Source organism: Myxine glutinosa, chromosome 3 (assembly GCF_964187855.1).
Source record: "Myxine glutinosa chromosome 3, kmMyxGlut1.1, whole genome shotgun sequence".
Lineage (NCBI taxonomy): Eukaryota > Metazoa > Chordata > Myxini > Myxiniformes > Myxinidae > Myxine > Myxine glutinosa.
Window position 1 is genome coordinate 63,376,903 of NC_136263.1, and position 15,534 is coordinate 63,392,436.

Sequence of the window (15,534 nt, forward strand, 5' to 3'; positions counted from 1 at the left end):
GCCATTTTTCAACGGATCGGGCTGAAATGTAATACCAACCTGCTCCCTGGGGTAAGGATGCTGCCTGTCAAGATTGATCAGAATCGGTTGATGTTTGTGGACGCTGGAGTGTTAACGTCGAAAAGTTAACGGACGACAAACGACAGACGACAGACGACGACGACAGACGACGGACGCCAGAGGGTTTAGTATGTGATGAACTCAACTGGACTGCCGTCCAGTTGAGTTAAAAACAAAACCAAAGCTGAACATTCAATTAAATCACCTTCACAACAACCCATAACAAGCAAAACACAATGAATCAAAGAGGTTTCAGCCTCTCCCCCCTCTCAACCCCCTTCCTCTAACCTCCCAACATGACACTACAAAGGACACCCCATCCACATCATCCCTCCACTCGTTGTGTAAGCAAAGCATTTCATGGTGCATCAAACACCACCATTAGATAACTGCTGCGAGGATAACAATGTGTCACTTTTAACTGCAGGTAGCACTTTGCAAAGGTGGAAAATAGCAAGGTATGCAGTAAACTGCTGTTTGAAGCTCTATTTGATGCTTTACCAGAATGTTTGAGATTGCTAAACATGCAAGGTATCCGTGCACATAGTTTGTTAAAAAAAAAGAAGAAAAAAAAGAAACCTGCTGCTGTCTCATAATAATTGCCTTGTTGCAAATACAAAAGCGTCAATTATACAAAATACTCCTTGAAGAGTTTTTCTGCTTTTATCGTGGGCTGGTCACGTCATTTAGCTTTTGTTGAGTCAAAAGTCTTTCCAAAAAAAATAAAATAATACCAGAGTAAGCATGACGAGCGTCTGCTCACACCACTGTGGGTCCCAGGCAGGCCAAAGCTCGTCATCCATCTCGCGGTGGATTTAGGCGAAACGTCAGTCCAGGAATGCTCGTTTCAATACAACTCGCAGGACTCGAATCGACCGCATAGACATCACGTGGCCATTCTCCAGCTTCGCCGTTTAAATAGGAAGGGAGCTCTCGCTGGCATTTACAAAGTGATGGACGAGGCTCAAATGCACTGGACTTTGCCGCCCAAGAAACGCAGTACAGTTCCAAACAAACCATCTCGAAAACCCCCTGCCAAAATGGGGTCGATTACCTAATGCCACGATCACAAACCACGAAACCGAGCCAGCACATCGCGCCGTCGTCACCACCACAAACACCGCCAAACCGAAATATCAGCTCATCAGATCCTTTCATGATGATCAGAGCAGGAATGCACCTTCAATAGGATTGATCACCATTTCAACATTGAACTTGACTACCATGACACCAGTGAACTGGACTACATTTCAAACATCCTCGTTCTGCAAAAACACAACGCATTCCCCACACAGATCTGCTCACGCTCAAAATGCTGAATCCCAGGTTGAAATCCCACACTGCGTTCATTTGTCCATCGTTTCCTAATCTCCTCCATGAACCTGAGACACCTTCATAAAAAGATTTTAATAATAATTGTTCCCTTACAAGGAATTTCAATGCAGGTGGCCATTAGGCCCATCAAGCCTGCACTATGAATGCCAACCTATGGTTGTTTGTCCGTACCCTATCCTTTTTAAATGCCGAATGTCAAGCAAGGAAGCAGCACATACCATTGTTAAAGTCTTTGGTACGACTCGGCCGGGGTTCGAACCGCTGACCTCCCGGACTCGGAGCGGACGCTTGAACCATTATGCCACCGAGTCTGGTTAATATCAAAGAAAACACCTCAACAAAGGAAAACAAAACAAGGAGCTGTGTAAAAGTGGAAGTTAATAATCAATACAGTGTCCTGGCACACCCATAACACCTCGTGCTGCAAATCCTCGCGCAAAATCGTACGGCACCTTACGCAGCTCCCGACAAGGCCTTGCACTCAACAGGCTCCCATGGCGAAACTCAATCAGAACACGAATGAACAGGGTGAATGGCTATGGGTACAATTTACACTTTACATCCTAAAAACGGAAAGCTTCATCTGTATGGCTCTTTCTGCTAATCATGTCACAGTAATGATATTGCACGGTTCTTCGTTTGCGATTCGGGTGCAGTTTGTAGGGAGGAGTCTATAGATTTTATTGCCTGCTCTTAAAGAAGACAGTCCTCATAAGCATGTTTGGGAGGAATACAACCTTTTCAAGATCAATCGTTGAAACAGGAATGTTCCTGCCAATGACGGCCACCACAGGACACCCAGTGCTGTCCACACCTGGGGTGGGACATTAAGTACACGTCAATCTCACCCAACCTAGGGTGGAACATAAAGTACAACCCCATCAGTAAATACATTCTATTATATTTAAATTATTTCACGTAATTATTGACGCAAATGTACATATGGCAGTGCCCACATGCCTGCCATAGTGCCCGGAGGGCAGTGCCCACTCCCTCCTCCCCTCTTTAGCATTATGGCCCAAGGACAACGCCCACCTGCCTGGTAAAATGCTCTGAGGGCAGCAATATCCGACAGATCTTCGGTCTTTGCCTGCTGGAGCCAGTGCTGGTATCTGGGAAGGAGGAGAAGGTGATATCCCAGTAAATATGAATATATTACATCTTCATGAAAAGTACCAGCCCCTCCAACAAAAATATAAAAATAACCCTTTCGATGTACAAACCAATATACCAAGGGAAACCTTTAAAAAACAAGACTGAAAGTCTCACAGCGGCGTAGCCGGGCTTGTAAAATATTATAAACCACAAACACATATGATTAGCTTTTTAAACAGTCGCTAATGCTATCGATAACATGAAGCAAAGACATGTAGAGGAATCCCAACATCCGTGAGGTAGGTTTTACTTACAGAACTGAGGGAAGATCTACTGTAATCTATATACCCCACAAGGGTTGGGTTAATGACATGCTATCAAAAACACCGAGGCGAATTCCTTACTTCCACGGTTATTCGTACAGTACACCGCTTATCATCGATTCATGAACCGTACACCACTTCAATTCATTAACTTTCCATTCACGACATTGGGATTAAAGTGTTATGGTCATATTTACTATACTAGGGCATGCCCGTACTATATATATATCTAAAATTATATCCCCCCCCTCTATTTACATGAAATGGTTTGGTCCATTCGCAAAGCCAAAGCGAACGGCTTGCGAGTACGGTAGAACCCCCCCCCTCTATTTACATGAAATGGTTTGGTCCATTCGCAAAGCCAAAGCGAACGGCGAACGGCTAAATCGCCATAGCTCGGTAGCTCGCTGCTCTCTGATTGGTCGAATCGTTTTTTGGACATAGCTCGGTAACTACTTGTCCGATTAATATGAAACCTTGAAAAGGCACATCCTCAGGTCCCCAGCAGTATATCTGGCAAGTTTCAAGTATATCGGACCCGTGGTTGTCGAGAAACAGCGGTCACAGACAGACACACAGAGATTACTGGAATTATAGATAGATTATTATTATTACTATTACGAAAACGATACCACTGAAACGATACACTATTGTATTAAGAAACCTGGGCATAATTTGTCCAAAGCAGCCTAAAGGTGAGGCATAAAGCCTAAGGCTTATATGTACCGTATTGTTGGAAGAGCCGTAAAGTCTATGCTTTCGATATTTGATGGTCATTTTAACAATGGGTTTGTTTGTGTTTCACAGTGAATGAAAAACGTAAAGGTAGAGCATGGAGACTGTGATATAAGACAGGTTCGACGATATGTTCGGCCTGAATGATTGGAATCAAAATGGCGGTGTGCGGAGTTAGCCGCTGTACCGTCGTAATTACATCAGACGTAATCACATCACCCTGTCATGTGACCCGATCCTCAGCTCTGATTGGTATACGTCTGAGAGGCCATACATACGGACGTACAAACACTGTTCTAGACGGTTTTGCCCTATGGGATAAGCTGTAAAAATCAAATAAAAAAGAACAATCATTGAGGATTTTAAATAAACAAGTTTAAAGACCTTCCCATGGACTGTAAGAAACCAATTTTGAATTATCAAAACTTTCAATGATTCCTCATCCGTTTTACATTCCGCAGCACAACCAGATCCAGCCATCCATCCTTCCTGATGGATACTCGTTTGTACTTGAGTCAGGTCTGACTTGAGTTAAAAGGTTCACCAGTTCAGTTAATATACTGATGGGACGTGGGACCCTTATGTGACGTAACTAGCTCCACAATGACGTAATTTGCCACAGCATGCTTGATGCGCATGTTCAGAAACCCCAGGAAATGGCGGTATTCGGGGCAACATGAAGTATATCGTGTGTGTGTGAGGTAAGGATTGATACCTAAGATGGCTAACAAAGCTTCTCAAAGAAGACAAAAATACATGGAAACATACCTGCGAAAAAGGGCTGCCAGCGAGTGGACTTTGAATCTTGCGGGATTACCTTGTGTTTATTACCAATTTATTTAATGGACGTCTTCATTTAGAAAGCTGATGCCATCATTCCCACCATTCAGGCAGACCTCCCAAAGGGCAACACCGTATCTGGTTTAAACACCGATGGGAAGGTCATATCTGGGGCTTGCCAATACACGGAGTAAGTTTAAATTGATGATGTTTACTGTTAATTATGTTTGGGAGGAAAGTGGTGGGAGTGGGAGCTGCATGGCCTGTGAGGGCTGTTTAAATATATATCTTTTTTGTTTGGCTGCAAGAACACAAGATAAATACTAGATTTTCGCATCTATTGGGAAAAGGAGAAACACCCATCCATCCATTTGTGTACATGTACAGTCACGTGAAAAAGTAAGTACACCCCATGTAAAGTTTTGACTTTTTCAACATATAGCTATTTGATCTTCATTTCAACAATATTGATAGATAAAGGTGATATAATATAACAAATATCATGAAACATTTACATTTTGTCGTCCATTGTAAATTTAAATAAACATAAATGCAAATTTTGCATGTGGAAAAAGTAAGTACACCCTTGGCTCTAATAGGTGGTATTGCCCCCTTTGGCAGAAACAACCTCAAGTAGGCGTTTCTTATAACTGTCTACCAGTCTCTGACATCGACTGGGAGAAAATTTTGCCCACTCCTCCATGCAGAATTCTTTCAGCTGTGCGATGTTTGAGGGGTTTCTTACATGCACAGCTCGTTTCAAATCCCCCCACAACATCTCGATGGGATTTAGATATGGGCTTTGACTTGGCCATTCCAGAACCCTCCATTTCTTTCTTTTCAGCCATTCCTTGGTGGATTTACTGGTACTAGGGCATGCCCGTACGTGGGTGCCCGTTCCTTGCCAAAAAAAAAAAAAAAAGCTACCCGTACGCTCTACCCCGCCCGTACGCCCGTACGCCCGTAAACAAAAAAAACAACGCTCTTCGCTTCCGCCCTTCGCTCTGACTGAATTGGGAGAAATAATGCGCATAAGAAATCGAGAAATTATTATTTTCTCCGGAAGAAATCGAATTACGAACCGTAATGGCGCACGCGCTCGGCTCGCTCTCACATCGGCCACGCCTACGCAACAACGTGTTCTGTGATTGGCTGCCGGAAGTGCAGTCTTCACTGTCCGGAAGGTCGCATATCGCAGTGACGATGAATCGCAAATTAGTTTTTATTAGTTTTAAAACATAGTTTAACGCCAACATAGCGCCAACATAGTTTGCCAACGTGAAATAAATGAATACGCTCTCAAATGTGCCGTCCGAGGCAGAGTCTGTTCGCCACGTTCGGCACACGTGATAGCTCGCTGCTCTCTGATTGGTTGAATCGTTTTTTGGACATAGCTCGGTAACTACTTGTCCGATTAATTTCAAACCTTGAAAAGGCACATCCTCGGGTCCCCAGCAATATACCTGGCAAGTTTCAAGTATATCGGACCGGTAGTTGTCGAGAAACAGCGGTCACAGACAAACACACACACACACAGACACACACACACACACACACACACACACACACACACACACACACACACACACACACACACACACACACACACACACACACACACACACACACACACACACACACACACACACACACACACACACACACACACACACACACACACACACACAGAGATTACTGGAATTATAGATAGATGTTTAGGGTCATTGTCATGTTGCAAGGTCAACCTTTGGTTGAGCTTCAACTTTCCGACAGATGGCCTCACATTATCCTCAAGCACCCTCTGGTACAATGAAGATTTCATAGTGGATTATATGTTGGTGAGCTGCCCAGGCCCTGATGCAGCAAAGCTGCCCCAAACCATAATATTTCCACCACCATGCTTTACAGTTGGTTGGTATCAGGTTCTTGTGGTCAAATGCTGTCTTTGGTTTTCGCCAAACATGTCTTCTGGTACTGTGGCCCAATAGCTCGACCTTTGACTCATCTGTCCAGAGCACATTGTTCCAGAAGTGCTGGTCTTTGCCTCGGTGTTCATTGGCAAACTTTAGTCTTGCCCTGATGTTCTTTCTGGACAGCAAAGGTTTCCTCGTGGCACACCTCCCATGCAGATCAAATTTGTGCAGCCTCTTTCTAATGGTAGACTCGTGCACTTTGACATCAACAGTGGCAAGAGCTACCTGTAGGTCCCGCGATGACATTCTGGGGGTTCTTAGAGACTTCTTTCAGCATCTTGCGGTCTGCTCTCGAGCTGATCTTGCTGGGGCGGCCTGGCCTGAACGAGTTGGCAGTTGTTTGAAATCTTCTCCACTTGTAGATGATCTTCCGGACAGTCGAATGATTGATTTCAAATTGTTTGGAGATTTTAAAATCCCTTCCCAGACTCGTCGGCATCTATAACCTTCTTTCTGAAGGCCTCAGAGAGCTCTTTTGATCTAGGCATGGTGACGCCGCACACTTCAACAACAAAGAGCAAACCAAGCTAAATGTCTGAGGTTTAAATAAGACAGGTTCCTCCAAGATCCTCTCTAACAATGTTCTAAGCATTTGCACCTGAGCTGGTGCACCCGATTCTAATTTTAGGTATTTGAAGTAGTGATAAATGTAGGGGTGTACTTACTTTTTCCACATGCGAAATTTGCATTTATGTTTATTTAAATTATACAATGGACGACAAAATGTAAATGTTTCATGATATTTGTTATATTATATCACCTTTATCTATCAATATTGTTGAAATGAAGATCAAATAGCTGTATGTTGAAATATGTTGAAAAAGTCAAAACTTTACATGGGGTGAACTTACTTTTTCACATGACTATGTTTTATCCACTGCCGCTGCTTGATAATAATTGCATCAACAGAAAAAGGTAGGAACTCGACAACTTTCCTCCACTGATATTTCTCGTATTTCCGTGAGTGATTTTCATTCAGGAACATATCAATTTATGGTTAGTCATTTTTTAATTGCCACTCTCATCTAAATGCTGAAAATTATGTTTAAAAGCCTATTTGAATTGCAGATTTCACACGAGCAATGGCAGGTTAAAAATGCCCGTCAAGCAGAACCGAGTCACTGTTGATACACACAGCGCATGCGCAAAATACCTCCTTCTCCTTTTTACCAATTGATAGTCCTTTTGAAAGTCGCATACATCCGGTTCAAAACCCACATACATGTGCATTTGTCCATTGTCTCCCAATGTACTTGTCTTACATGTGATACATGTACAGGCTTCTCCATGCGCCTTATATGGACATGACAGAATAAAACATTTCAGGTTTTTAAATCACCAAGCTGCCTCCATGTCACAGAAATGTCAAACTCCATTCTGGGTAATTGGGATTCTCATTTGGATTTGTTCAAGTCAGATGTTCCAATGCAATAACGCCCACCCGCGTTCCAGAATGGTGTTGACAGGCCCTTTGTGGGTCTTGGCCGCAGCCTGGAGGGAGAGGTGGCGAAGGCGGTCGTGGTTTCCTTCCATTTGTGCAAACGGATGATGACCAGGTCGAGAGAACTCAAAATCCTCATCGCTCTCTTCATGTCCAGGTAGATATTGCTCTCCCCCTAGGTTGATATTGCACATGGGCAGACAAGTACATGTCATCACAACTCCAATAAGTGCATCCATCAGAATCACAAACAAGGTAGTTATCTCCATGGAAACTAACACAGGCTGTGTAAAGCATCAACACCTGAGAAAGAAACAATGGAAGCAATTGTATGCTTCAGCAACTCTCGGATAAGTTATTGTATTCCTGGAAATACTGTAACCACACCACATTTTAACCATACTACAGTACAGCTTCTCAAAGCTGTGTTCAATGTCAACCTGCCTCCAGCAGGTAGGTGTGTGTGTGTGTGTGTGTGTGTGTGTGTGTGTGTGTGTGTGTGTGTGTGTGTGTGTGTGTGTGTGTGTGTGTGTGTGTGTGTACACACACATATGCACACAACGCACCTAGGGGAGAGTCAGATATACGAATCTGTCTGTCTGGAAGCAGCGGTTCTCCATTGCTATCACCGACCTCTTGGGGCAACAGTGCGAGAGCACGAACTTCCTCACCAGGTGACCGTGGGAAGTATAGGGGCAGGAGGGATGAGTACAGGGCCTGCCAGGAAACACAAATGGCCCACTGTGACCAACCACTTCATCAAAGAATAAAGAGGTCGAAAAATACTTTTAACCCTGAACAAAGGCTCAGTTGTAAAGCTTAGCACTCAACATAACAGATATTATTGAATTGGTAATCCAATTATTATAGGGTATTCCACTTTCGTTACAAGGATATACGTGTATGCACAAGTAAGTCAGTCACAATAGCCCAGGGGCACATTCGATGGCTCATGGCCCGCCGTATGGAAACCATTGAGCCAACAAATGCACGTTAACATTTAATGCAGAACCGGATGTATGCGACTTTCAAAAGGACTATCAATTGGTAAAAATTTCGAAGCTCCACACGGTCTCCACGTTTTTCGAAGTTAAGTCTGTTCACAATTGTATTTTGTCGAAACTGTATTTATCTTTCGGTGTGTGAAGTTATTGTGTGCAACTTTGGTTGTTTCTCGATAAATTGATCGTCTGTTTGCCGCGTCGCGAGCAAGGCCTTTGCCGCGTCGCGAACGATTTGAAATCGAAGTTAAGTGATTGTTCCCATTTGTATTTTCGTTAAAACTGTATTTATTTATGGTGTTGTACGTATATTGTGTCCCGACGAAGATTTTTCGGTGCAAATCTTTCATACCTGTATTGAAAATCGTGTTAATTCGTGTCGTGTCTTGAGGCCTTGTACAGTGTACACTGTACAACCTTGAGGCTTTGTTTTTCTCTCAGCGGTCCGTCGTTTGTGATCCAATAACTTTCGTTCTCTGTATTCCCAGTATTTTCACCCATAGCCTACCTACTTCCTTGTGTAAATCTCAACTCAAAAAAAAAAAAACAAAAAAAAAAAAAACAAAAAAAAAAACACATTTCCTTCTCTGTTCTCATTCGTTTATTCATTCTTATTCGTTCGTTCGTTCTTCGACCACGTGTTTCTCCCCCATTTCCCCAGATAGTTTTCACTGTTATTAACCTTCAATGTTTACACTTTCCCCTCAAGTTATGTATTCCGTCATATATTATAACACCTTTTTCTTCTTCTTCTTTAAAAGGCTGCTTTCGACTTGCTCACCAAATGAATTCATCCCCAAAAAAATATCCATCTCCTATAGTGCCTTTTTTCTACATTCCCTAAACTCTCCTGCACTCCATCCTCCATCCAGCGTCCTTAAACGTATTTTTAACTCGAAGGTCACAAGAAACTCATTTTGCAAAAAATGTTCGTTTCCCATAAATCGTACACTTTCTAAAATCCAATCTCACCCCTCCCCTCCAAATCTTCCCCATAACCCCTCCCCTCCAAATCTTCCCCATCACCCCTCCCCTCCAAATCTTCCCCATCACCCATCCCTTTTAAATCTCCCCCCTTGCCCCCTCCCTCCTAAACTACCCCCTCACCCCTCCCCGCCAAGACGCCCCCTCGCCCCTCCCCTCCTAGACTCCTCCCTCACCCCTCCCCTCCAAATCTCCCCCATATCCCATCCCTTTCAAATCCCTCCCCTTGTCCCTTCCCTCCCAAACTCCCCCCTCACCCCTCCCCTTCAAATCTCCCCACCCTCATTGCTTCTCAATTTCCCCCCTCTCACTCCCCCTCCTCAAAGCGTCCTCCCCGCTTCTTCCCCCTTCCAACTCTCACCTCCATCTCCCCCAACTTTCTGCCTCGCTCTTCCCCCTCCTCAAATAACACCTCATTGTGCCTCACCCAATCACCATCAAACCTTTTGTCCGCCCCATCCTTCCCTTTCTCTGAGCTATTCTGAAATCTCTGACACACCTTCAACAGCTCTCCTTACCTCTTCCACCTCTTCCACATCTTACCCAACCCCTCCTCCCCCCTGTTCTGTATCTGATGCTCCCCCTTCCTCTTCATTAACGGTATGGACCTCAAACATCCGGGGCCTTCGTTCAAACTTAACTGATCTCTCCATACAGGTTGCTTCTGTCAAACCAGACGTGATCTGCTCAACAGAAACTTTCCTCCTTTATGATGTCTGATTCCTTAGTATCTCTCCCGGGCTACTCCCTCCTCCGGTATGATAGACCTGAGCCTCGTCCTGGAGGTGGGGTTGCTATCTTTATCAAAAACTCTCTTCCTCACTCGCCCTGCACTGCACTCTCTCCACCTCACCCCCAGGAATACCTCTGGCTACGGCTTCCCCTTCGCTCCCACCTCTTGTTCATATGTGTGTTGTACCGTCCACCAAACAGTGATGACTCCATCAACATCTCGCTGTCTGATAATATGGACCAACTTCTATCTACTCATCCCAACTCTCTCTTCCTCATATGTGGTGATTTCAACTGTCATCATGCCAGTTGGCTGGGTGTGGGTACCTCTCTCACCAGCCATGGCTCCTCAGCAAAGGACTTCTGCGACTCACTGGGACTGACGCAATCTGTCAATTTCCCGACCCGGATCTCAGTCAACGGAACATCTTCTCTTCTGGACTTGGTTATGACTAACCTCCCTGAAAATGTCTGCTGCTCTTCTTCTGCTCCAATCGGATCATCTGATCATGTCCTTGTTAAAGTGGACATCTCTCTGACCATCCTCAGGGAGCCTGCTCAGCGTCGACGAGTCTGGCATTTCACTCAGGCCAACTGGCACGGTCTTCAAGCAGCCATCAATCATATGGACTGGTCTCCCATCTCTACCACCTCTGACATCAACTCATCCTGGGAATTCTTCCAAAGTAAATTGCTCTCTCTCATGCACAGATTTATCCCATCTCGTCTTCAGTTGTCATACCCTTCCTCCCGTCCATGGTACACGGAATCTTGTGGTGAGGCTGTTGCCCAGAAACAACTTGCCTTCGTCTCCTGGAAAGCAAATCCAACGGAAGGAAATCTCATTTCCTTTCACAAAGCCCGAAACAAGTGTGTGTCCACCCTCAGGAGAGCCAGGAAACAATATCTCTCCGTTCTCAAGACCGAACTCTCTTATCTGTCTCCCTCTTCCAAATCCTGGTGGCGTCTGGTCAAATCCGTTTCTGGTGTTTGTTCCCCCTCCATCCCCTCCCTTACCTCAATCGGCTAAACAGCTGACTCCGCACGTGAAAAAGCTGAATGCCTCAACTCTGTGTTTGCCTCTAAATCTTGTGTCCCAAACCCATCCCTCTCTGTACCCACCATACCCAGTCGTACCCTGCTGCTCCTGGACTCAGTGTCCTTTCCTCCTGACAAGGTGGAAAAGTTTCTGTCAACCCTCGACTCTGATTCTGCAACTGGACCCGACGGCATCAGCCCACGGGTCCTAAAATCCTGCTCTGCCGCTCTATCTCACCCTCTCTCTGTTCTCTTCACCCTCTCTTTTGCTCAAGGTCAACTGCCATCTGCTTGGAAATCAGCCAACATCACCGCTTTGCACAAAAAGGTGCAAAAACAGATCCTAGCAACTACAGACCAATCAGCCTTCTCCCAATTATCAGCAAAGTCATGGAATCCATCATTGCTTCGGATATGAAATCTTTCCTCTTCTCCAATGGCTTGATCTGTGATCATCAATTTGGTTTCAGACCAGGTCACTCTACTCTGGACATGCTGCTTCTGCTGTCTCAACAATGGATGGAGGTCCTCAATGCCAAACAGGAAATTAGAGCCGTCTCCCTCGACATATCATGTGCCTTCGACACGGTCTGGCACCCCGCTCTGCTCACCAAACTCTCCTCCTTTGGTATCCATGGAAATCTCCACGCATGGCTGGCGGACTTCCTCTCTTGTCGTCGTCAACGTGTGGCCCTGAATGGGTTTCTCTCATCTCCTCTTCCTGTTCAGGCTGGAGTTCCCCAAGGCAGTGTTCTGGGCCCCGTGCTTTTTCTGGTCTTCATCAATGATCTCTCTGACTCTCTTGAAAATCCTCTCTATCTCTTTGCTGATGACTCCACTCTCTGCCGCTCCATTCCTCTTCCCTCAGATCAGCAGTCTGCAGCCTCCTCACTCTCTGAAGACTTGGACAAAATCACAGACTGGTCAAACAAGTGGAACATGTCTTTCAATCCTGACAAATCTCACACTCTTACTATGTCTCTCCGAAAAGATCGACTGGACAACCCTCTCATCTACTTTCTCAACAATCCTCTCCAAGAAGTTCTGTCGCTCAAGCTTTTGGGTCTCACTATCTGCCATGATCTTTCTTGGGAAAACCACATTTCCAAGCTGGCCTCCAAAGCCAGTCGCCGACTGGGCATCCTCCGTCGTGCGAAGTCCTTCCTCGGCACACCTGAGCTCCTCACCACATACAAGGCTTTCATCCGCAGCTCAATGGAATACTGTTCTCCCCTATGGGCCGGTGCTCCTGCCTCACACCTAGCTCGGCTTCACGCTGTTGAAACCAAAGCTTTCAGAATTATTGGAATCTCCCGCGATGAAGCTATCTCTGAGGGCCTTTCACTCACTCACCGCAGGCAGGTAGGTGGTCTTTCTGTCTTCTACCGACTCCTCTCCGGCCTTGCACCCCCAGCTCTCTCTGTGCTCTGTCCCCCAAATATTCCTACAGGTCGCACAAGATCTGCCAGCAACCCTCTGATGGTTAAACTGCCGAAATCTCAGCTCTCTGCTCACCTTCACTCTTTCATTCCTCTTTTCTCCCACCTCTGGAACAAACTCCCTCACTCCCTTCAATCCCACTCCTCCCTCCAGGTCTTTAAAACAGTTGTTCACCACCATCTCTTATCTTCCCCCATCCAAAACCTTGATCTTTTCTACCCCCGCTAATTCACCCCAGATCCACCTTGTTTGAAATTCCAACTTCTTTCCTGGAAGTCCTGGCAGTGTCCATATGTTTTATACCTCTCCCACCGCCCTCTTCCCATGCCCCCCCCCACAAAGCCCTCGCCCTCTCTCAGATCTCTCGATGTCTCCATGTCTCTTGGTCCCTGCTCTCAAATGTTGTGTTTGTGTCCTTCCCCCTCTCTCCCCATCTTGTCTACCGCTCCCGATGTTATATGTTTTATGTGTCGGTTTGTCTTTCTGTGTGATTAATGTTCGCTCTTTCACGAGCCTCGATCTTGTATACAAAAAAATAATCTATCTATAATTCCATTAATCTCTGTGTGTATGTATGTGTGTATGTGTGTATGTCTGTATGCGACCGCTCTTTCTCGACAACTACCGGTCCGATATACTTGAAACTTGCCAGGTATATTGCTGGGGACCCGAGGATGTGCCTTTTCAAGGTTTGAAATTAATCGGACAAGTACTTACCGAGCTATGGCGATTTAGCCGTTCGCCGTTCGCTTTGGCGTTGCGAATGGACCAAACCATTTCATGTAAATAGAGGGGGGGGGGGGGGGGGGGGGTTCTGTGGTCGTTGCGAATGGACCAAACCATTTCATGTAAATAGAGGGGGGGGATTGTCACTGTACTCGCAAGCCGTTCGCCGTTCGCTTTGGCGTTGCGAATGGACCAAACCATTTCATGTAAATAGAGGGGGGGGATATAATTTTAGATATATATATAGTACGGGCATATATATAGTACGGGCATGCCCTAGTAATAATAATGCAACATAAGGTATACATCTGCAGATTCTCTGTACACACGAAAACAAAATACTAAATGGGTTTCCATCCTCAGTTTCATTCTACCCTCACACAAGGAATCTTCACAAGCCACACATTTCAAGAACCAGCACCAAATTAAACGTTGGGTTGTCTCATCACCGAGTGTCTCTCCAATGAGAACATGTTCTGAATGGGGTATTTTGGGTGATGCACTCTTAAAAGTAGTATTTCAGTGCCACCCAAGAAACCTCGAGGGAATTTAAAAGCCAATCACATTGAGTTTGATACTTTAGTTGAATAGCATAGTATGACTTGCATGGGGATACCAATTATCAGTTAGCAAATAATGTAAGTTTTTAAAATAATGTAAGTTTGTTGTTTGTTTTTTTTACTTCAGTCATGGACAGCCGGTTCGTGAATGACTTTGGTAAAAAGAAAAACGGCCAATAGCAAACGATGAAACAATTTCACATTCCTGTGCCACCTTCAGTCGAACGTCAGGCATTGGCAGCAGGTCCGTGAAGGACTTGCACGAAAAACGTACCGAGTCTGAATGTTGCTATATCCGGTAAATGGCGAAACTGCAAATGGCGAATCCACCAATGTCATGGATGGAAACCTTTACGTCATTTCCTCATTCTGCTTTAAACTCAATATCTCTATGTTTTCATTCCAAACAGCATAATTCATCATTCCAATCACAAATTAATACGATGGTATTAATATATCAAAATATAATGTTAAATCACGATTGTAATCAAATATTTTCAAACCAGCGAAACGTCATCACCTGTTTATTCCGGATTTGGGAGCAAGATCCGTGTCGATCGCATTTCAAAATCATAATTGAATCGAGGAATTTCTGAAAACTCCTACCGACCTTACGACACCCTCTGGGACTCCAAAATGTTCCACAGAAGGTTATTATATTACCTTTTAGTAAAACTAGGGCATGCCCGTACGTGGGTGCAATGCCCGTACGTGGGTACGTGGGTACGTCGGTGCGAGTACGGTGACAATCCCCCCCCCCCCCCTCTATTTACATGAAATGGTTTGGTCCATGAAATGTTTTGGTCCATTCGCAACGCCAAAGCGAACGGCGAACGGCTTGCGAGTACAGTGACAATCCCCCCCCTCTATTTACATGAAATGGTTTGGTCCATTCGCAACGACCACAGAACCCCCCCCCTCTATTTACATGAAATGGTTTGGTCCATTCGCAACGCCAAAGCGAACGGCGAACGGCTAAATCGCCATAGCTCGGTAACTACTTGTCCGATTAATTTCAAACCTTGAAAAGGCACATCCTCGGGTCCCCAGCAATATACCTGGCAAGTTTAAAGTATATCGGACCCGTGGTTGTCGAGAAACAGCGGTCACAGACATACATACAGACATACAAACATACAAACATACACACAGAGATTACCGGAATTATAGATAGATATGCAACTGCAATGGTTACGAAACGCTGTCCCCCTGTCATGTGACCAGATCCTCAGCTCCAGTTGGTGGACGTTTGTGGGGACATCCATACGGACAGACAAACACTGTTCTAGACGGCATTGTCCTATGGGCTAC

At 45.0% G+C, this 15,534-nt stretch overlaps 1 protein-coding gene across 6 annotated transcripts in view; it reads right to left on the reverse strand.

The window, feature by feature from the left end:
* Positions 1–15,534, reverse strand: part of GDAP2 (ganglioside induced differentiation associated protein 2) — a 79,785-nt gene that overhangs the window by 37,051 nt on the left and 27,200 nt on the right. For 4 of the 6 annotated variants that reach the window (XM_068110771.2, XM_068110772.2, XM_068110770.2 and 1 more), the window contains 4 exons: positions 8,309–8,459; positions 7,743–7,917; positions 2,431–2,507; positions 2,133–2,209 (listed from right to left, as the gene is read on the reverse strand). In XM_068110771.2, coding sequence (XP_067966872.1) covers positions 2,133–2,209; positions 2,431–2,507; positions 7,743–7,917; positions 8,309–8,459 — 480 coding nt within the window. The remainder of the gene's footprint in view (positions 1–2,132; positions 2,210–2,430; positions 2,508–7,742; positions 7,918–8,308; positions 8,460–15,534) is intronic. The other 2 variants (XM_068110774.2, XM_078774114.1) reach the window with 1 other exon arrangement.